Genomic DNA, 24,004 nt, shown 5'->3' on the forward strand with positions numbered 1-24,004 from the left:
AACACGTCCTGAGCCTTTCGGAAAAAAGACATACATATTAGAAAATCCTAAATGGATGAGTCAGCCTGACTGACCCCATGTTGGCTCCATTTTGTATGCTGACCAAATCCTGTTTCTGACTTTCCTGACATAGCCCTGGACATGCTTCTGTATCACAGGATTTGCTCTCTAGTGCCTTTGCTACTTCCTTCAGGTATATTACTAGGAAAGACTGTCAGTGGGGTTTGCTGTTTGCCAGCACTCCTGCCAGTGTGGGGGTTAGGGATAGGGGATTTGGCTCCCAGGTACTCTGCTCTCTGGGGAGGCAGGGACAGTAACAGCACCTAACAAGTAGGGATGATCCCATTGTGTGCAGAAGCCTGGTGGGGCTCTGTAAATCCAAATTTCTAACAGTCTGCAGTGTAATGCTCTTTAACAGAAGGTGTCCATAACCCTGAATCATTAGAGCTCAGCTAGTATAAAAATACAAACCTTTCCAATGCAAGACAAAGGAAAAAAAATCCAAACCTGCTTTTATGTCTAAACAGTTAGGAGTGTAGAAGGGTTGGCTTCCTTTGAAAAGTCAGGATGATAGCTTCATCTCATTCTAGTCTTTGTGATTAATTATGACCTACAAAGGGGTTTACTACTCTAGCAGGAACTTTAAATTTCCTATATACATTTCTGTCTGGTTAGCAGGCAGAGGAAGTATCATTGACTTTTGTCTTCCTGGCTTAGGTACTGTCTCATTTACCTTGTCATTTGTTGTTTCCTTTTCCCTGATCTCTGGTGTGATAATGTACAGCAAAGCTGAAAACTGCAGGGCTACATGTACACTTGTAGGTACCTATGCTGTGATTAGCAAAAGGCCAGAAAGCCAGTTTTCTAGTGAAATTGGCTAACATTCTAAGAAAAGTTTTCATTGAGGAAGAGAACGGTTGGTCAGGGGAAGGTGGAACTTAAAGGAAGATGGAATGTGCCTGAACTCAGATTCCTGGATTAGCCATTTATAAGTTTCATGTGAAGAGAAAAATGAAAGCAACCTCAAAGGTTTTTATCCTTTCAAGTATCCAAACATCTTTATTCTAGATAGTTTCTGCCTGATGGTAAAATAAAGTTAAGACCTTATAGCAAGTCTCAGACTCGCCATACCTGTTTCTTACTTAACAGTAGTCTACCTTAAGCAGTAGGTGTCAATTTAGTGGAAATGTAAGGGTATTGATGTTTCGTGGAGGGTGCTCTGAACTTAGAGGTGAAAATATGAAGCTTAAATCTCAACTTTGCTTCTAACATTTTAACTTTGAGTGTTTTTTTAACCACTGTCTTCTGTTTGTATCAGCATAAGGGATAGGTAATAAAACCTGCCTCACAGGAGTGTTGTGAGAATTGAATGAAGTAATGTATGTGGAAATACTAAGTATGATGTTTGCTTAGAAAGTAGAATTTTGTTTTGCCACCCGCCGCTCCCCACTCCCCACCCCCCGATAATTGGCAGGGCAAGGGGAGGTGGTATATTCATCCATCAATATTATAGATGCAATTGTTCTCAGATTTTTTGCTTTTAGGCAAAACCTTCTATAGAAGACTATATTATATATACATTAACTCCCGAAGAATCAATTATAATCTCAGCAACCTTGCTCTTTGACCGTTCATTCTACTTGGAGAAGTAAATGAGAACTGATAATAAGAATGCTAATGCAATTGGAAGACTTTTTTTTTTTTTTAAACAAAGTAAGGGATACATTTTTAAATAAAACATTGCATTTTAGTAAAAAACACAAATTTGTGAGAACACATTGAGTAGAGTATCATCATACTGATTCAAAGAACAAAAAGCATGGTGGAGAGATTTTGTCACCATGCACATCCAGTGTGCATGAGTTAAAAAGAATTTTGCTCTTACAGAAACTTAAATGTTATTTAAATATGTGTCACGTGTAAATAATACCCTAATGAGAACAATATAGAGGGAGAAATATATAAGCAAGGGAAAGCGGGTGGTGGTGTTTTTTTTACCATCTGTTTCAGTAGTTGGGTCTTTTCTAACCTACAGTGTTCTGTTTCTGCTAGTCCCTCTGCCCGCCTGGCTGGAGTTCTTAAAGTTTCTGCTTTTTCATCACTGAAATACCTATCTCAAGTTCTAGCTACTTTTGTGTGCAGTGTGTAATAATAGCTGCTGTTCTCCTGATCTACATTTTGTTGCTCTGCCTAACTCCATGCCATCATTTGTTTCTCCCTTTGTGATCTTCTGCTGTATAGTTAAGTGTCCTTTTAGAACAAACTTCTTGGGATGGACATAGTCTAATGAGCTCATTGCTGATGAAGTCTTATTTTTCCTGTGCATTGGTTAGTGCAGTAAGCAAGGCTCCATAACTGCCTGTCCCAGAGCACTGAAAAATAATAGTGTTGTGTCACCTTAACGACTTGTGGGTTTTGCTTATTGCTTCTTTAGTCTTTGACCACATGCATGTTTTTATATAGTTGCAGTTATTTTATTATAGTCCTTTTTCTGTCATAAACACTTTCCATATGTATTTGTGGTACTCAAATTATAGCATAACAGTTAGATAATTTTATATATTACAGTTTTTCCTCTTGTTAGGTTGTATCTAGTTTTGGGTTTTGGTTTGTTTGTTCATTTTTGTTTTTTGTTTAAGGGAAGCACCAAAATAAACATCTTTATATGTAATGTATTTCCCTAAGAGAAATTTCCAGACTGATCCCAGGGTAAGAAGCTATGACCATTTTAATGGCTCTTGCCTTATAATGTCATATTTTGCTTTTTAACATTTAACAAAGAACATTCCTATGCCCTTGCATTCAGATGGATCTTATTGTGAGGAAAGGACTAACATAAGTCCCATCTAGAAGTGACTAGCTTTGCCTATTTAAAACTAGAATGAAATATCCACTGTATTGGGCTATTCACTCTGTAAACCCTGGCTTGGCTACATGTGTGTGATGTGTTTCAAGTATGGCACAAAGCCACCAAACACATTTTTGGTGATTTGGTTTTAACCTCCTCATATCAGATATGAATGCTCAAGTTGGAGCTTTCATTATAGTTTTTGTGCTGATAGAATGTTGTAGGAATACACTGGGTTGGCTGTGTATTCTTAGTCACTTAAAAAAAAAATCTCCTGGTGTGTCTGTTATGACTTTCTGTTCCTTCACAAAAATAAAAGCATCAAACAAGATGAAGTCCGACGTTGCCAAGACCCTCTACTTGAACCTTCTGTCAGTACTATTTGTTTAAGTATTGTAAGTTTCCATGGTTCATGTTATCAAAAGATACCTTGTGAAATGAATCTTTGTGGTCCCTACTCTGGGCTAACCTTTTGTGACTTACTTTTTACAGTGAACATAAAGATTCTGAAAAGAAACACAAAGAGAAAGAGAAAACCAAACACAAAGATGGAAGCTCAGAAAAGCATAAAGACAAACACAAAGACAGAGACAAGGAAAAACGAAAAGAGGAAAAGGTACAGAGTCTTCCAGTGGGAGAGAAAGGGACATGGATGCCCTTTTGTTTGTTTACCTTTAAAAGCAGATATCTTCATTGCATAGTAAGATTCCTTGGACTTGAAGTGAAAAAGTCTCTTGTCAGGAGAATTTAGAGCAAACTTTAGTCTTAAACTATAAAAACTAAGCCCTTTACCACCAAGTTTCTCACAGTATCAAATCTGTCCATATTGTTACCTTTTTAACTTTATATTGCCAATGGATACATTGAGAATGCATTAGGGAAAATTGTTTTTGGGAGAAGCCTAATGCCTTATTGTTTATTGAAAGTTCTTCCCTAGTGAAAATTTAGTGATGCTGGTGCCCTTTGTGGCTTTTGGTTCCAGCATAATCAGTGCAAGCCTTCTAAAAATGACTAGGGTCATCTGGCTGAGAATGAATAGCACTCTGTGTAGAGTTTTAAAAAGAGAATTTTTATTTTAGATTTGAAAAAGTAATTTTTGTACTTGATAAATTCAGATACTATGAAATAAGGAATGAGGTGAAGAAGACATCTCTTCACCCTTCTTCCAGAGATAATCTGTGTGTGTGTGTGTGTGTGTATCCCTTTGTGTGTATATATGAAGATTTTTTTGAAAGATAAAGCTTCTGACAAGTCTGGAAAGTGGGAAGTTGAAGGGGAGGGAGGACATGAGTATACTTTGCCTAAAGAAGGCAGGACATAGACTATTGGTTTTTTGTTTGTTTTTTAAATAAAGATGGGGGTTTCACTATGTTGGCCAGACTACTCTCGAACTCCTGGCCTCAAGCAGTCCTCCCACAGTGTTGGGATACAGGCATGAGCCATCACATCTGGCCCAGTTGTATGTTTTGTTTGTTTGGTTTTTGCTTTTGTTTCCTCTGTACACTGCCAATGGCAAATCCTTGAGTAATGGAACATATTTATTGGGGAAAAGAGACCTGCTATCACTTAAAGGTAAAAAGCCAACATTCTGAAGAGAAACTTTCTCAATGAGTTGGACAGTTTCATGCAGAAGAATTGTTAAAAACAAGTTTTGGAAAAACGTCAGGACCTGCAGTTCATCTTTTCAGTTTTGCTAACATAAGAGGAGCCAGCCTGAAATCATGATGTCCCAAGACTTGATGCTACGTATTCTCAAAAAGAGGTTTCTTCAAATTTAGTCCTTTCAAGGTACTAGTCAGTTACTGTTGTTTTACTTTTCAGGTTCGAGCCTCTGGGGATGCAAAAATAAAGAAGGAGAAGGAAAATGGCTTCTCTAGGTAAGACTTGGCTGCTGCGTGGGCTTCTCTTTCTCAGTGTGCAACAGGCCAGCTGCCTGTGTTACAGTGTTGTCTGAGTTTATCCCAAACACACTGACCTAGCCATCTTGATGGTTCCCAGAAAGTCAGCAGTGAAAAGACTTGGTCTAAGCCAACCTGAGCCTTTCTACAGTGCCATTTAGTGAGACTGACCAGCACATTTTCTAGAAGGTTGTTTTGAATAGAGAAGGTTGGCAGGAGAGATTTTAAAAATTGACATTTTATTTGCATATCACAAAACTTGTCTGTTCGAGTTATACAGTTTACTGTTTTTTTGTTTTGTTTTGTTTTTTAGTATATTCACAAGGTATTACAGCCTCTTCACTAATTCTAGAACGTTTTCATCTCTCTAAAAAGAAACTTCATATTCAGTAGTGATTATGGTGTTTTCTGAAAAAATCACTTAGTCTGAATTTTTCCTTAGTAATATTGAGAGGCTTATATATAAAAGGTCATTTGACTTAGATGTTAGGGATGAGTGTAGATTTGGGTAAAAATATGTTATCTCTTTTCTAGAAGGAGAGGAAAATGCACACAATCTAGAGGTTATTTCCTGTACTGTTTTTTTCCGTTATAATTTTGTTTTCCTCAGCATCAATTTCCTAAAATAAACCCAAAGATCCCCTCTAGTTTCAGAACACTAGATGTTTATTGTTAGATATTCTCACTTCACTGAATGTCAAAATGGATTTATTAGAAATGGTTGGAAGTGTTTGCGTTATTGACTAGGACAAAACATTTTGAGAGTTTTGCTTCCTTGAATCTTTGAACTTTCAGTTTCATTTGTTAAAATTGTTGACAGTTGTTCCTGGTACTCTGGGTCCTTTAGACAAGGAGAAGCAGGTGCCCTCTTCAGGCATGTTTCATAACTGTTCTAGGAATGCAGAATAATAAAATTCAGAAAGCATTACAACTGCAAGCCACCCTAGGAATTTTGATTTCTGAGATAAAGTGACTGAGGCACTGCAGGGCTAATCTCTGCCAAGAGACTGCCTTGGACTTTTATTAAACTGATACGAATAAACACTTTGGACTTGGTGCTTAGTTATGAGTTCATTTTCAGACTTTTTGCTTTAGAAGATTAGGAACACAGCTCTCTTTGAGGCAGTGGTCTCCATGTTCACTTTGCTGGACTGCTTACTGGCTTGTGTGTATGTCTTTGTAGAAAATCCAGATGCTTCACTGGAATACAGTTTTCTGGTAAATTGTTTTAGGACTTCTCCCTTCAGAGCTAGTAACCCTTCCCACATGATTTTGTCTTCAGCGTGACAAACTTAGGATCTAGCATTTACTTAACTAGTTGGGTAAATGGCAGGGTTTCTTTCCTTCAGGACCCTAGGGTCTGTGTCAGTAATTCAGGTGGGAGGGGGAACAGCTGTAGAGGTTGGCATTTTGTTACTATGCTAAAATAAGATAAGTTCTTTAAACATTCAAATTCTATCACAAGCAAGGGGACCCAGTATGCTTTTTTTGGTTGGAGGTACTCTCAGAACCCTGTGAATATACTTTGCAGCTGAGTCTGGATTCTTAATCCTTGGATCCCTCTACAGGGGACAGCTGCATGTAAGGAGGCCATTTCTTGTACTGAGGTAAGGCAGTGAGGTTCTGAAGAGATGTGCCAGACCAGGGAGCATCCCATGGCTGCAGTGATTGCTGGGCTCTGTGGTATTGTTTGCTTGTTCCTTCTCCGTTTTGGTTCAAGATAGATGTCTTAAAGGGTTGTCTTTTTATATTCATACTTAGAAGGTAAGATCTTAAATAATAGGGATACACTCTTCTACATACAAAGAAAACCTAAAGTTAGGACGTTGAACAATGAATAGATTTGGCATAGGATACCTTCTGTTTATTCCTGTTTAACACATGCCTTTCTTTTATTGTAACATTGTCAGCTTTGTTATTTTTCCATGTAACTGGATATACATGTACATTATTGCCAGATTTTTAGAGCTTTAAGGTACTAAGTTGGGGAAATTAATTTTTATTCTTTTCCTTATAAAAGCTGTACTTTAGCTTTTGGAGTACTAGAACAATTAGTTCAGATTGTGGGGTTAAATATATGGTAGGTTTCTCGTGTAAGGCAAGAAAACAACTTAGGTTTATTCTTGGAGTGGTTTGTGCCATGCTGGCAAAGATAGCTAAGAAATACTGAGAAAGAATTCTGACTTAGAATAAGGAATCTTGATCCCAAATCCTGATACTGCCCATTCATATGTACAGTGAGGACAAATACTATCTACTTCACAGGTTTGCAGTGAGAAAAAGTGCTCACAGAAGATCTTTATAATATGTATGTGATTATCCTTATTTATATTAGCTTCTTTTCAATGAGATGACGTATTCCTTCTTTGTATTTATATTAATACAAAATCTGTTATTATATTATAACAGATGTTCTAGCACTCAGTGACCAGCAATTTTTTTTTTCTGTTTAGTCCACCACAAATTAAAGATGAACCTGAAGATGATGGCTATTTCGTTCCTCCTAAAGAGGATATAAAGCCATTAAAGAGACCTCGAGATGAGGACGAGTAAGTATCTTCTTAAAACTGATTTTGAAAACAAATAGGAGGGGTTTAAATAATAAATGTGATGTGTTTCTTTATAGTTCATAGAGAAGCTTGCATTAATTGGCTTCTCATTTGGAATTTGTGATTAATGGACTGATTTCTCTTTGAGTTATGAGAATTAGGGTTTGCTAAACAAGTAAATAGTATATACCCAATGCTTACATGAAGATTACATAAATTTTTCTTATTGTAAAAGCAATAGATATTTATTGTAGAAATTTCAAATACAGAATTCATGAAGAATAAGTTATTTAAGTTGCTTAAAATTTCTCATCGCCTACCACAGATAAAGTAGTTTCTCTTAGACCTATTCCTGTCAATACATTCTAAGTGAAGTTTCAGTGTGTAAAAATAATAAAACTGCTCATAAAACAGTTGAGGCTTACATGTACCTCTTTCCCAGATTCAGTGAGATTAAATCATATTCATTATTTTCACTCATACATAGCTTATCATGCTATTATTATAGTAGCAATTGCATGGAAAGGGAGAAGGGGAATACTTAGTGAAGTCATATTTGTAGTCATTCAATATAGAATTTCTTTCCTCCACATTCCAGTGAGTTACTCCCATGTAATAGCTAGTGTGCTGTGGGTTTGGTTCCCAGACTTTCATCTTTTATTTTTATTTTTTTTTATCCCAAACTTTCATTTTATAATGGTATTTATTTCTGCATATATCCCTCCACCCTATTTTGCTTCCAGGCCTGTGTAACTGGTTTGTTTTGTTCTATATAGGGCTATAACTATTAGTCATTGGTCTGTCCTTTATTATTTTCTCCACTTCTGTTACTCTCAACCGTAGAATGCCCAGCCAAGAATAACAGCAGTTACTCCTGCCATTGAGGCTTCCAAGAGTTTGTAGGTCTCCGATGAGTGAGAACTCCTGCGTCATAATTATGTTAACTGCATATTCATGTTCCCCTTTCTAGTGCTGATTATAAACCTAAGAAAATTAAAACAGAAGATATCAAGAAGGAGAAGAAAAGAAAACTAGAGGAAGAAGAGGTTAGTAAAGAGACTTAGGCCCTTTGGGGATTGAGTTTGGAAGTGGGAGTTTTCCAGTAAGCAACTTCTTAAGACGAATGAATTTTAGGTATTTATTGGCTTGTTTGTTGTAGTAGTAAGGTTAGGGGAAAAAACTTAATAAGTGGTGGCTGTGGCACTGGTAGTTTTAAGCTCTCTATGAATCCCTACAGTGTCTTAAGTTAACCACAACCAGCAGTGATTCTGCTTTCATAGGCTTCCTGGGTGTCTGTCTACCCACAGCTATGCTGCCAGCAGATGTTCTTCCAAAAACTATGTCATTTTTATGTATACAGAGATAGTGTTAACAAGAAACCACATTTTGGCTTACAACCCTGAAGAAATCTCCCAAAGAACTTTTTTAGTGCTCTCTTAATATCTAACAAAGCGTGCTTATCATTCACTTTGGGTAACCATTCCTATCTAAGGTTCTTTAGTGGGTGACCCTTTGACATATAATGGACACCTAAACTCTTTATCACAGTTCCTCCCAATCTGGTCCCTGCATCTTGTGCCTCTCTTCATCTTGTGCCTCTTCTCTAGCTTACGTGTACCAGTCATACTGGCCTCCTTTGTTTCTTTTCCACACCAAATTCTTTCATACTTCCAAGCTTTATGTAGCACATGCTGTTCCTCTCTCTGGAACACACATGCTCCCTTCTTGATCCTCTTGACCTATAACCTTCCTCAAAAAACTTATTTCAGTTTAAGTGCTTTCCTAAATGTTCTTGGTGGTGCTTGTGGTAGATTGAAAATAGAATCATTTGCTTCCTCCTTTTGACACTTTTGAGTTCTTGTACTAAAAAATTGTTAGCAGATATTTCAAGAAAAGATGTCAGAAATTCACAGGGGTCTTAATGATGCACTTTCCTAAGAGAAGAAGGGGTTGGGTGAGTTCTTAGCTCTTATGCTGCATTTTGCCAACTGTCATGGGCAAAATGGGTTCACAAATGCAAAGTGGATAGTTTGAAGTACCAGCAGTAAAGAGAGTGATAGTGAAGGGGCAGCGAGTCATAAGAGCATCATCTATGATAATAGTAGAAGGATGTTAATAATCACAATTAAATGTAATAGGTGTTTACCATATGCCAAGCACTATTCTACATTTTTTATGTATATATCATTTCATTCAATCCTTACAACCTGAAAAGATAGTTATGTCCTTACTATCATCTCCATTTTGCAGATGCAGAAATGGACTATAGAAATATTGAATCATTTGCCTGAGATCAGCTGCTAAGGTGGTAAAGCCAGCATTTGATCCCATGCAGTTTGACTTCAGAGCCAGCAGCCAGCACACTAGCTACTGTATTATCTTACCTCCCCTGGGACTTTGCTGATCCTCTAACTCCACAAGGAGGGAGAAGAAAGGTCTTTAATGAAATCACATGAAGACTATTAGTGAGTTGAGCCATAGAGAGATGATCAGGTCCTGAATTTAGAAGATTGTAGTTTTTTGACAGCTAGTCTGTTCTTGGCTGAAGTTCAAGTTACTAAGCACTAATTCAAGGAATTGAGAGTGAAATGTTAAGAAGTGATTATGGCAGCCAGTCACTCCTCTTCCATGTACCTAATCAGTATAGACTAGTCAGTAAAGGAAAATAAAACTTGAGCTCTCCAAGTATTTTTTCTTTTATGTTTTATTTCATTTATGCAAAAATAATACTCTGAGTCTGTTAAACCATTGGGAAAAAAGAACAGTTGACTTCATTTTTTATTATGCTATTTAGCAGCCCTACTACATAGGAGGAAAAAATGCTGGCTGAAAGATTCTGAATTAATTATAATCTTACTGTGGCAGGGACCCCAGATGGCAGAATCCATCATTAAACCTCACTTGTCAACTATAGTTTTTTGTGTTTTTTTTTTTGTCTCTTGTTTCTGAGAATTGTTCTGAGGTCTCTCAGTGACTGATTATCCCAATTTGAGGCCTGAAAACATACAGTGTAGCTAGTAGTTTCCTGCTAGGACCATCTGCATGCCTGCTCAGAAGCTGTTCAGAGAGTTATCTTCACTAAAAAACATTTCCCTTTCCTGTGGTGTGTTTCAGCCTAAATAGTAAACATTATCTAAATTAATGTGATCCTCTAGTACCTTCTCCAAAACATACCCATATATTTATGTTCTCCATGCTGCTCTTAAAATATGGATGGTACTGTAAGCTTTCCTCTTTCCTACCCTAAAAGTCAATTGCTTATAGACCTTGCATTTATTCCCTTCTTGATTGCCCTCCTATCATGAGGTTCTAAAACATTTATCTATTTCAGTTATTCCCATAAGTCACATTCTGTTATTTTTCTCATAGTTAGGCTTTCATCATAGTTAATAACAGCTGTATGAACTTGATCAAATGACAAAACCTCTGTTTCAAAGTCCTTAATTGTAACCAGAAGTGGTTAAATGAACCCATCCATACACTTTCCAGCTGTGCCATTCTTTAATTGATTTTAAGATGGTTCAAAACCACTTTTCGTTGCTATTCAAAAGAGTTCACATTCTGAGTGGGATATTCATTTGTTGAATATGGTATTTTTGTTTGGGTTTTGTATGTATGTTTTGAGATTTATCTCCTGTATTAGCAAATTGTGCCTGTTTAGGTTTGATGTCCTTTCATTGTGCCACTGCGATTAGCTCATTTACATTCAAAGTTCAAAGAAGAGCCATAAAGAAATACCACCATAAGAATTGGTATCATTTTAGAACCTCTCAAATACTTGCTTACTGCATCATGACTTTGTATATTCAATCAGCAGCGATAGAACTATACTCCATTAAGTCAACTGGAAATTTTCTTTCATATCTAGTACTAAATAACTAATGCAAAGCCTCTTATGGCTGTTACTTGATTGTACTGGGAAGCCAAGTAGGGTGAAACTGAAAAACGTGAGAAAAATACACTTGGATTAGTCTCTAGAGCAGTACTTTTCCAAACTCCCTTGAGGCTTAAAAAAAAAAAAAATACAGTTTCCCAAGCTCTTCCCCTGCAGAGTGTTTTTTAACTACGTTTCAGGTAGTCCTCAGGAAGTTTTAGGAAATACCGCTCTAGAATGGAGTTACCAGTACGTCAAATGAGAGGAGTAGACCTAAGATCCTCTTTAGTTCTGATACTCTTTGATTACAATTTTTCTTCCTAATGGCTCCCAAACACTGTCTCCAGAAGTGTGATAGTCCTTATTTAAGTGCTTTCTCACCATGTTTCTTTGTAGGATGGTAAATTGAAAAAACCCAAGAATAAAGATAAAGATAAAAAAGTTCCTGAGCCAGATAACAAGAAAAAGAAGCCGAAAAAAGAAGAGGAACAGAAGTGGAAATGGTAACATCTCAGCACTGGGTTAAATGTCACCTCTTTTATTGCACATCCTAATGAAGCAAGAGTATTGAGTTATTAAAATTAATATCCTGATATTTGGGGGGAAATACTTAAAATAATTTCTCTAGAATAACAGTCTGAAATAAGTTTTCTAGCTTCTAGTGAAATCATTAACTGGCTCTAAACTTGTTGGATTCCAAGATAGTTTCTACCACTGTAAACAGAATGGACTGTAGAAGCAGACCTATTTACAGATGGGAATTTAGCATACAAAGAGAGTATAGATGCATTTAAAATGATAGGGAAAGGAAAGATAGATTATTATGTTAGTCATGTTGGGAAAACTGCCTGTTTGTTCAGCAACAGAAGAAACCTCAACAAGAAAACGTGGGTGAATATTTTTATAATTGTGCAGTAGTCAAGATCTCTTGAAGCAAGACATAACTAGAGCCATAAAGAAAGATGTTTCATGTTTGATGCATCAGAGTTCCATTTATTGCAGTTGGACAATTTTATACCATTTTCAAAAAATGAAAAAAAAAAAAACTCTTAAGTATTTACAGTACAAAGGGTTGATATTCCTAATATGAAAAAAGGCTCTTTTAAAACAAACAGGAGAGGAATGGTCTAATCACAGTGTGAGGAACAGGCCGTTTATTAAAATAAATGGTTAATAAACATCTAAAAATTTGATCAACTCCGTAAGTAATCAAAGATGAAAAAAGTAGCCAGGCGCGGTGGCTCAAGCCTGTAATCCCAGCACTTTGGGAGGCCGAGGCGGGCGGATCACGAGGTCAAGAGATCTAGACCATCCTGGTCAACATGGTGAAACCCCGTCTCTATTAAAAACACAAAAAAATCAACTGGGCATGGTGGTGCGTGCCTGTAATCCCAGCTACTCAGGAGGCAGGAGAATTGCCTGAACCCAGGAGGCGGAGGTTGTGGTGAGCCGAGATCACGAGATCACGCCATTGCACTCCAGCCTGGGTAACAAGAGCAAAACTCCGTCTCAAAAAAAAAAAAAGGATGAAAAAAGTAAATGATAAGTCTTTTTGTTTAATCTTTTAATCTTTTTGGGAAAGATCAATAAGTGAAAATATCTAGAGTTGCAAATATAAGAAAATAAGCATTCTCCTTCCCTGTAGGAGTGAAAATTCAGTCTTTATGAAGGACTTTCGTCGTAGCCGATTGCTCTTGAGACATGTATTTAGGTGGAGAACTTTTTTTACTTTCGGTGTTTAGAATCTTGAAATAAACGTGTTTTTAAAAAATATTTATTTGTGTTAACATTTTCTACTATTTACTATACCAGCAGTACAAGATTTTGTACTTATGATGAAAAAACTTAAATGACCAAGAGATTTATGAGTTAGAATAAAAATCAAAGTCACCCTTACCTCTCTTCTCCCATTCTCATTTTCATTTCCTGCTTTGAGATAATCACTGTTCATAATTTGGTATCTAGCCTTCCAAACCCGTTTATGAGCCTTTTAAGGATTTTGTAATATTTTATTATTTATTTATTTATTGATTGATATTTTTAGTAGAGTCAGGGTTTCACCTTGTTGGCCACCCTTGTCTTGAATTCCTGACCTCAGGTGATCCACCTGTCTTAGTCTCCCAAAGTGCTGGTATTACAGGTGTGAGCCACTGTGCCCAGCTGGCTTTTGTAATTTAGAGCATTGATGTCCACAGCACTTCCAAGGAAAGGGAGGAGTAAGAGCACTGACCAGGAAGGTAGCAGAGAGGAGAGCCACAGTGGCAGAAATGTGGCCACATGGTGACAGCTGTGTGATTGGCATGTTGCTATGGGATTGTGGAATTAAATGGGGAGTATAGAAAAGGAGTATCACAGAGCAGAGGAACCCTGGCCCTTTCCCGAGGTCGGAGTCAGAAAGCAAAAGAAGGCTGGGCGTGGTGGCTCATACCTATAATCTCAGCACTTTAGGAGGCTGAGGTTGGTGGATCACCCGAGGTCAGGAGTCCAAGACCAGCCTGCCCAACATGACAAAACCCCATCTCTGCTAAAAATACAGAAATTAGCCTGGCGAGGTGGCTCACGCACCTGTAGTCCCAACTATTTGGAAGGCTGAGCTAGGAGAATCACTTGAACCTGGGAGGCGGAGGTTGCAGTGAGCCAAGATCATGCCACTGTACTCCAGCCTGGGCGACAGAGTGAGATTCCATCTCAAAAAAAAAAACAAAAACAACAAACAGTGTTTATTTTTCTCATTTTTATTTCACTTTTCTTTAGAACTAATACAACATTTTCAGTGCTCTTGACCTTTAAGAAAATGATTTGTAGAAATAAAGTGATTGTGTAAATTAGAGGCTGTTGGGAGTTAAGAGAATGGTCCATTAGTAATTCATCAGTCAGGGTCCTGTGGTAGATGCTCAATAAATGCTTTTTAAATGAACAAATAAATTTTCTTATCAGGAGCTCCCTGCTGTCTCCCCTTTGCTTCAGAGCTTTGGCTCTTGTTGGGATCCAGGCAAGTGCACTGGGTCCAGCCTTGTATGTGTAGAATTAGGTGCCTTTGAGGGGTCTAGGAGCCTAATTTTGCTTTTGTGGTTGAAATCCTTATCAGTATTGCTACACATTAACTCTGAGAGACCATGACTTTTGGTTTTTATTCTTAATTTGGTTTAAAGGCAAACTGGCTAGTCTTTAACTGAAAGTGTTTTTTTGAGGAATGAGCAGACTTTGCTGCAGCTTCTAATGCATGCATTTCTCAGGTGTGACTGTTAAACCTTGCACATTCTTTCCAAGCACAGTGCTTGAATGGCACACCGAGTTTTTGGAGTCGAAAATATGAATAAGAAGTCTTTTAACTGATAGCTAGAGGCTACGTATTGCTCTCTGAAGTCAGTTATCCAGTCCTCAATGACTGCCACTGATGACCTAGTTGGGGAATTAAATGGCAGATACTGTACTCTTATTTTTACTATTCATCATGCTATCCCACTAAAAGAGGTACACATTTTATGAGCTTGACAGATTTGCAGATCTTTTGCTTCCCTCCTAAGCCCACAGACATGTCTGTTCTTAACCCTCAAAAAACAAACAAAAAATGGCTTACTCTGATCTTTATCTCTTTCCTTTGGTGATTGTTCCGTTGGAAAAGGTCTGGGTCCCTCAGAGTTTCTTTGCTGTATCACATTATCTTCATAGAAACATTGTTACAAGTGGTGACAGTGTGGTGCTTGGGTTCATGGGTGAAATCATGTTTGTCCCAGATGTTCTGATTTTTAACTGTTGGCCATTGTAGCTGAACAAGGTTTCAGCACTGTCTTGGGTTAATTATGTACACTTTTGTGTCAGGGCTGACTTGTTAATTCTCAACAGATGATTCTTCATAAAGAATTAGAACCTGGGGAGTTTATTGCAGGTGTTGGGTGTGATTTTAAATGGAGTTTTGAATCTCTTAGTAAAAGTGAAATGCTCTATGGAGTCAGAACTATAATGTTGAAAGGAATTAGTATTGAAAGACTGACTCGTAAATGTGGTCAATGATAGTGATAAGAAATTTATAGAATATGGATTATTGACATTTTGCTCAAACCAGAAAAACTCCTAATTTCAAGGATTAGCATTCATAAGCATGTGACCTTTATTTCTAAATTAAAAAAATAAATAAATATGAGTTTTATAGCATACTATGAAGTGCTTGTTAACTGCAAGGGAACTTGATTTCAAACAGCATGTGGAGTTTACTTTCTTGTCTTACATTTCTAGTACTTTTCTACCTTCCCCCTTTCAAGCAAATTTTATTATTAAATTGGTATTTGAATAAGTCAAGCTGCCAAAAGGAAGCCATTTTGATATCTAAGTACATGTTTTTGTTTTTTTTTATTTTTATTTTTGGGGATATAAGCACTTATTGGGAGTCTAAAATAACAAAAGTGTTTTTATTCGTACAATAGTTGTCAGCCCAGTCACATCAGCTTATTGAAAGAGATAAACTGTCTTTCTGTTTAAACTGAGGTTTAGCATTATGCTTTGCTAAATCTCTTCATTTGCTTAAATGGTAAAGAATTTGCTGTGGGTCCTCAAGAATACATATTGAAATAGGAATTGTAAAATCTGTTTGGGGTCTTGATTTAAAAACACTGTAGTTGATGAGAAGAATGGTGCCAAAGTCCCATGATGAGGGAAAGCTGGCGTTCAGAATTCATTCATGGTTATTCTGTGACTGCTACAGGTAGGCTCCTTGCAGATGGTCTCATACACATATATATGTGTGTACTTTCTCTGTTTGGAGAGTAATAGACTCTAGAATTGGGTAGGTTCCTTCACTGAGATCTTTCTATTGATACAGCAATGACTCTGCCAATTTCATATCTGAAAAAGTAGTAGGTTAGTTATAGAAGATCTTTAATGTTTCTTCGAGGTCTAAGATTCTATTAAGTCTTGACTTTATTTTTTAAAATTATTTGTGTGAAATACCTATGACATAACATGTATCATCTTAACCATTTTCAAGTGTACAGTTCAGTGGCATTAAGTACATTCATATTGTGTACCATCACCATCTCCAGAACTCTTCATCTTGCAAAACTGAAACTCTGTACTTATTAACAATTCCCCACTCCATTATTCCCCCAGTTCTTTGATTGATTGATTGATTGATTGATTGAGATGGAGTCTCGCTGTATCACCCAGGTTGGAATACAGTAGGGTGATCTCAGCTCACTGCAACCTCTGCCTCCTGGGTTCAAGCAATCCTCTCACCTCAGCCTCTTGAGTAGCTGGACTACTCAATATAAAATACACCTGGCTAATTTTTTATGTTTTTGTAGAAATACAGTTTTATGTTGCCCAGGTTGTTCTCAAGCTCCTGAGTAGCTGAGACATGTGTGCACCACCACGGCCAACTAATTTTTGTATTTTTAGAAGAGATGGGGTTTCTCCATGTTGGCCAGGCTGGTCCCAAACTCCTGACCTCAGGTGATCCGCCCGCCTCTTCCTCCCAAAGTGCTGGGTTTACAGGGGTGAGCCACCACACCCAGCCTATTCCCCTAGTTCTTGGTAAGCACCATTCTACTTTCTCTGTCTATGAATTTGAGTACTCTAGGTACCTCGTATTAATAGAGTCATACAGTATTTGTCCTTTGTGACGGACTTACTTCACTTAACATGTCAGTGCTTACCCATGTTGTAGCATGTTTCAGAATTTTCTTTTAAAGGCTAAATATTTCATTGTATGTTTGTACTGCATTTTGTTTATTCATTCATCTTTTGATGGACACTTGAGTTGTTTCTGCCTTTGGCTGTTACAGATAGTGCTGCTGTGAATATTCGTGTACAAGTATTGGTTTGAATATTGGGTATATTTCTGGAAATTGAATTGCTGGGTCATGTGGTAATTCTATGCTATACTTTTTGATGAATTGCCATACCATCTTTTCCACATTGGCTGCACCTTTTTATGTTCCTACCATGACCACATAAAGGTGCTGGCTTCTCTACACCTTCACCAACACTTGTTATTTTTTGTTTTATTGCCATCCTTATGGGTATGAGTGGTATCTCGTTGTGGTTTTGATTTGTATTTTCTTAATGGTTAGTGATGTTGAGTATTTTGTCAGGTGATTGTTTGGCCACTCCTTTAGAAAAATGTCCATTCAAGTTCTTTGCCCCCCGCCCACTTATTTTTTTTTTTTAAACCAAGTCTCGCTCTGTGACCCAGGCTGGAATGCAGTGGGCGTGATCTCGGCTCACTGAAACCTCAGCCTCCCAGGTTAAAGTGATTCTCATGACTCAGCCTCCCAAGTAGCTGAGATTTCAGGTGTGCATCACCACACCCGGCTAATTTTTTGAATTTTTAATAGAGATGGTGTTTTGCCATGTTGGCCAGACTGGTCTTGAACTCCTGACCTCAAGTGATCCCTCCGCCTGCCTCGGCCTCCCAAAGTGCTGGGATTACTGGTGTGAGCCACCGTGCCTGGCCTCATTTTTTTGGATTTTATCTTTTATTCCCTCCACCTTAAGACTGAGACTTTGCCCATGTTTTAATTGGGTTGTTTGTTGAGATGTAGGAGCTCTTTATATATTCTATATGTTAATTATCAGATACATGATTTACAAATATTTTCTTACATTCTGTGAGTTGTCTTGCATTCTCTTGAAGTGTCCTTTGATGCACAGAAGTTTTTAAATTCAGTGAAGTTCGATTTATTTATTTACTGAGTCAGAGTGTCTCTCTGTTGCCCAGGCTGGAGTGCAGTGGCATGATCTTGGCTCACTGCAAACTCTGCCTCCCAGGTTCAAGCAGTTCTTGTGTCTCTGCCTCCCAGGTTCAAGCAATTCTTGAGTAGCTGGGATTACAGGCTTGCGCCACCACGGCCAGCTAATTTTTGTATTTTAAGTAGAGATGGGGGTCTCGCCAAGTTGGCCAGGCTGGTCTCGAACTCCTGTCCTCAACTGATCTGCCCACCCAGCCTCCCAAAGTGCTGGAATTACAGTTGTGAGCTGCTGTGCCCAGCCTCAATTCATTTATTTATTCTTTTTGTTACCTGTGTTTTATGTGTCATATCCAATAAATCACTGTCAAATCCAACATTGTAAAGCTTTTCCCCTGTTGTCTTCTAAGAGTTATATTTTTGCTTTTATATTTAGGTCTTTGATTCTTTTTGAATTAATTTTTGTCTATAATGTAACATAAAGACCTAGTTTGATTATTTTCCCAACACTATTGTTGAAAAAACTGTTCTTTCTCCATTGAATGGTCTTAAGCATCCTTGTTGTAAATCATTTGACCATATATGTTGACTTTGGTTTTATAGTAATATCATTGTTACAGTATGGTTTAATACATGTAATTTTTATTTGATGTTTCTGAACTTTGTTTAAAATAACTTGTTCCATGGCTGAATGATAAATAATAAAATATTGGACTTGGAAAGTAAGTATGAGGATAGTAAGTTAGTTCATCTATTCCGGAGTAAAAGAAACTGGAGACATATCAACCAGTTGCAGTATGTGAACCTGAGTTGGATCCTGTTGTATAAAATGATAAAATAGGGACATTTTTAATATGGACTGGGTATTAGAATTATACTAGGAAGTTATTAATTTTGTTAGATGTGATAATAGTATTGTGGTTGTGTAGAAGAATGTTTTTGAGGTGAGGTATCTAATCTGCAACTAACTTTGAAAATGATCCAGCCAAAATAGGAAATTTAGCAAATTGTTAACAGTTGTGGATTTTGTTGTTGGTTGGCTGGTTTTTGAGATGAAGTCTTACTTTGTTGTCCAGGCTGGAGTACAGTGGCATGATCTTGGCTCACAGCAACCCCCTCCTCCCGGGTTCAAGAGTCTTCTGCCTCAGCTTCCCAAGCAGCTGGGGCGATAGGTGCATGCCAGCACGCCCAAATTTTTGTATTTTTAGTGGAGATAAGGTTTCACCATATTGGCCAGGCTGGTGTCGAACTCCTGACCTTGTGAGCCACCCGCTTTGGTCTCCCAGAGTGCTGGAATTACGGTGTTCATTGTATTACTCATTTTTTTTTTCTATGTTTGACCATTTTAAAAAATATGTTTTCAAAAGGTTGTTTCCACTGAGCTTTAGATTTACTTATCAGTGTCTGCTAGATAGTTCCAGGTAATCCACAAGTTCCTTAAACTCATTGTGCCCCGGTTAAGTTATCATTTCCTGGTCTTCTTGTTTTACGTACTTTCTCATAGGGTCATTTTCCCTTGTACCTTCTGTCTGACATCTCCACTCTGAGGAGGCTTTTTCCTACTTACCAACAATGTAAACAATCCCTCTGCCATGTACACCATTGTGGTAAAACAACTGTTTACATTTTCACATCCCTCACTTGCTGAGCTCCTTCGTTATCCAGTATCCTTGAACTGAACTGTTGAAATGTATTTTCCTTTATTCACCACAATATTTCATCTTACTTTGGATTGTTGGCTTTTTCAAAATGAAGGACACTCGTTCTTTTGATCCAGGCCTTGAGTGTGAGGCTTAGAAGTCGTTCTAGAGCACTAATCAGCTGAGAGGATAATTTGGCATTTAATCAGTGATGATCCCCATCTTAGGCAAGGTGATCACTTAATGAGGTTGTGCTTTGTCTTTTAAAGGTGGGAAGAAGAGCGCTATCCTGAAGGCATCAAGTGGAAATTCCTAGAACATAAAGGTCCAGTATTTGCCCCACCATATGAGCCTCTTCCAGAGAGTGTCAAGTTTTACTATGATGGTGAGTTGTTTCAAGGTTCTTGATTCTTGGCCAAGAAAAGAAATCTGCTTCTATTTAGGGATAGAAAACAAGGAAGGATCCCATAAAATGGATGATCCTTTTTATTTGGTTTTATTGTCATGCGATTTTGAGGAAGGGGCATCAGGTGTTTACTTGACCGTTAAAGGCCCATTTGCTGCTGAAAAGGTGCCATGAAAAAGGGGCTGTTAATGTCTTCTCTACGTAGTCCAAAAAAGGTTTGTCAACATGGCTCAAGTCTGTGGTCTGCAAGCTGAAGGTTTTGATCTGAACTTCATTTCTAGGGAGCGACTTTGCAAGAGTTACTAGAAAAGCCTCACTTGAATGGTAGTATTTTGTGCTAGTGATATAATAATGCAGTTGGACAAGCTGCTCATCACTAGAAACAGTACTAGTATGTGGTTGAGGATTAATAGTCTTCCAGCAGTCTCTAGATAGGGCTGGTAGGCATCTGTCACTCATTCTGTGTAGCGTAACACTATGCCTTTGATATATGTGCACTCAAGTCTGATGAGCTGCTTCAAAGATATGCCCTACCTGGGTCTCTTTAGAACCCTCAGAATTGTCCATTATCTGTCATTGGTATTTCTGTCCTTGGGTTGAAGGATTTGAGAGTAGCCTTTGACATACCTCCTATTGGCAGTATAGCAGCATGTAGATGGTAATAACAGATTTTCCTCATTCCATGAGTTCTGTTCAGAAGTGGTTAGAGCATTGTTCCTCATACCCTTATGTGCTGTGACTCAGCAGAGTGGATCTGAGCCTGTTTAATAGTTGTGGGGTGGCCTTCTTTTCCCTTTCCCCACTGTCCTTCTTCTTTCCCCTTTCCCAGTGTCCTTCTCTCTTCTGTCTCCTTTCCCCACAGTCCCCCTTCTCCTTTCCCCACCATTCCTCTTCCACCCTGACTTGGCTTGCCACCATCTTTTGGCCACTGATATTTTACCACCCTATCTCTCCACTATTTTTTCCCCACCCTCAACCCCCCGACTATTTTCTTCTCACCCACCCCACTGCCCTCACTGAAAAAAAAGTTGTGGGATGAGATTGGGTACTTCTGAACTAAGTTGTCTGCTGACCAAACTTTGAGAAACACTGGGCAGGGCAACTGCTGAAAAGCATCAGTGGTGAACACTCACGGGTTCTGGCGCATCTCTCTTCCCACCAGTAATGGCGTTAGGTCCACCAGTGCTTATAGGCCTAGGTAGTAGTTTACACTAAAGGGCTGGGTCTGCAACTGAGGAAAGTTCCAAACTTGGCAAGCTGAAATTTGTTTTTTAAAATGACATATTCATTAGCCAGGTGTGGTGGTGCACGCCTGTAGTCCCAGCTACTTGGGGAGGCTAAGGTGGGAGGATCACTTGAGCCCAGGAGGCAGAGGTTGAAGTGAGCCCAGATTGCACGACTGCCTTCCAGCCTATGTGACAGAGTGAGACCCTGTCTCAAAAAATAAAACAATATATTTATTGAATGTATTTGTGTTCAGACACTAAGACCCAGCAGTGGATAGTACTACTGACTTACACCCTAATCTTGGGGAGTTTGTAGCCTAGCAGGACTCTATAATCTCAGTGTGAAATGCTTATATTACATAAACATTTGATCTGTTGGCCAGAGAGCATAAGACAGTTCTTTCAGCTTTCACACTAGTCAAAGCCAACACTCCTAATTAAGAGAAAGGCCCTAGGACCTTGAAGAGGACCATCTCAAAGTGTAGGTATTCTGTAGCCCTAGTCTGAACTCACCAGGAGCTTTAGGATGCTCAACTGGTAAAGCCTCACTTTGAGGTTCAAAGTGATTGGAAGGAAAGTTAGATTCCTTAGTGTTGGGGTTTCTCTTCCTTTTCAGGCTGGGAAGCAGAGGCCTACGCTACTTCACAGCTTGCCATACACAGTCCTTTCCTCCCATTCTTGCCCAGTCCTCATTTATAGGAACTCCTGCTTTAGGCCTCCAGCATTTTCTCAGTTGGGCCTCCTCTGGGATTTCTCCTCTTTGATTTGTGAACTCTTACTCTGCAGTAAGTCAAGAAGTCATATTTGACTTTAGTTCAAACTGATACAGTAAGTGCTGCCTATTCTCTGGGGAGGAGAATTCTTAGATTCCTTTAGAACCTGCCAGGGAAGTGGGGCATGGGCTGGCTGAAGCAGTGAATTGCTGCCTCCTCTAAGGACCTTCCGTTTTACAGCATTGACACAGCAGTTTCCTTTTCCTGGAGTTCAGCCTTTTGCACAAAGTGTTAACCTTGCCAGGAACCTTCAGTCATCCTCCCACTACTCTGCTGCAGGGAGCCGTCATTTCAGCTTTTGACAGCGCATCTAAAATAGGAGGAGCCACAGTTCCTTCCTTTATTGGGACAGAATTCAGTAAAACAGCCCAAAGTCTCATTTTTTAAAATTTATTTTTTAGTTTATTTATTTGAGACAGAGTCACACTCTGTCACCCAGGGGGAGTGCAGTGGTACAGTCTTGGCTGACTGCAACCTCCACCTCCAAGGTTCAAATGATTCTCATGCCTCAGCCTCCCGAGTAGCTGAAATTATAGCCACAAGCCACCATACCGAGCTAATTTTTGTATTTTTATTAGAGATAGGGTTTTACCATGTTGGTCTAGCTAATCTTTAACTCCTGACCTCAAGTGATCCTCCCACCTCAGCCTCCCAAAGTGCTGGGTGACCAGCCACATTTTTTTTTTTTAATGCTGTTAACATTTATACCAAACAGACCTAAAAACAGTTTACATTTGTATTTTCTTGCCATTTTTTTTTATTTATTTTATTCCTAGTGACTTAATGTTTTCCTTTATATTGGAAACGTGTTATAGTTTTCTGAAGAAGTGTAGGGACTCTTAATACAGCCTGTCTTCCCCAGTGTCTTCTTTCCAAAGCAGCAGCTTGGGGGTTTATGGGGGCAGCTGCGCCACCTGTTGGCCTTTTAAGTTAATGGCTTCCAAAGGGGGTTCTTTCTGTTAAAACTGAATTTTGTGCTATATAGTTCTCTATGCCCCTGCAGTTAGATTGCTAGTCATTATGAAGTGAGATAAGATGTCTTCTGAGTTTTGCAATATATGAATTTCTGGTTAAATTTTAGTTTTCTATAATGAATGTGAGCACCCTTGGTGAATTATTAATACCTGTGTAATAGTAAGGAGGTGGAATTATAGTTAATCTCATGTTAAGTATAGTCAAATGCTATTATTATAGCCTGGATTGGTTGCAGGTGATGTTGTAAAGTTGGATTTTTAAGAAAGACTGGAAATTGGCACTAAGAGTACTGCTGAAAGCATTCTGTTTGAAAAGCAGATTAAATTCCCTAGTACTTTTCTTTCATTGCTTTATTAACTAAATCAGGTACATAAAACCCCTATTCAGATTTTCTTTACCAGTTAGCAGCTTTCATTGTGAAACATCTGAGTCCCTTTAGACAGCTTTTTTGTTGTTAAAGACATAATTGTGCTCTTTCACCCAGGCTGGGGTGCAGTGGTGCAATCTTGGCTCTCTGCAACCTCTGCCTCCCAGATTCAAGCAATTCTCATGCCTCAGCCTCTTTAGTAGCTGACAGGCTCCCACTATCACGCCTAGCTAATTTTTTATATTTTTAGTAGAGATGGAGTTTTGCCATGTTGGCCTGGCTGGTCTGGAACTCCAGACCTGAAGTGATCTGCTCACCTCGGCCTCCCAAAGTGCTGGGATTACAGGTGTGAGCCATTGTGCCTGGCTCCTTTAGAGACGGCTTTTACATAAACAGTTGGATACACCAGGAACCCCAGTCATCCTTGTGCTGTGGATACATCCTGGTTCCCTGAAAGAGGGAGCCTCTTGGTACCCGTGTTCCAAAGCAGTGCATCGCAAACTCTAGTGTGCATCCAAGTCTTGTTAAAATGTAATTTCTGATTTCAGTAGGTCTAGGAGGGGGCCTGGGATTCTGCGTTTCTAACAGCTCCCATGTGATGCCAGTGCTGCCTGTGAACCACTTGATGAATAGCAAGGTTCTAGAAGATGGTCTTATTTAGGCTTTTCCTATGGGAAATCTGGGCTTGCCTGCTATGGATATATATTTTTTTATTCATATTCCACCCACCTAACTTTGAAGAAGAAAGATACCTATTTCTTTTCC

General features: G+C 38.6%; 1 protein-coding gene across 1 annotated transcript in view; it reads left to right on the forward strand.

The window, feature by feature from the left end:
• Window positions 1-24,004, forward strand: part of TOP1 (DNA topoisomerase I) — a 97,789-nt gene that overhangs the window by 46,592 nt on the left and 27,193 nt on the right. The window contains exons 4-9 of the mRNA XM_003936386.3: window positions 3,341-3,464; window positions 4,670-4,725; window positions 7,200-7,295; window positions 8,266-8,341; window positions 11,566-11,672; window positions 19,762-19,877. Coding sequence (XP_003936435.1) covers window positions 3,341-3,464; window positions 4,670-4,725; window positions 7,200-7,295; window positions 8,266-8,341; window positions 11,566-11,672; window positions 19,762-19,877 — 575 coding nt within the window. The remainder of the gene's footprint in view (window positions 1-3,340; window positions 3,465-4,669; window positions 4,726-7,199; window positions 7,296-8,265; window positions 8,342-11,565; window positions 11,673-19,761; window positions 19,878-24,004) is intronic.

Source organism: Saimiri boliviensis, chromosome 9 (genome assembly GCF_048565385.1).
Source record: "Saimiri boliviensis isolate mSaiBol1 chromosome 9, mSaiBol1.pri, whole genome shotgun sequence".
In the NCBI taxonomy this organism is placed as follows: domain Eukaryota; kingdom Metazoa; phylum Chordata; class Mammalia; order Primates; family Cebidae; genus Saimiri; species Saimiri boliviensis.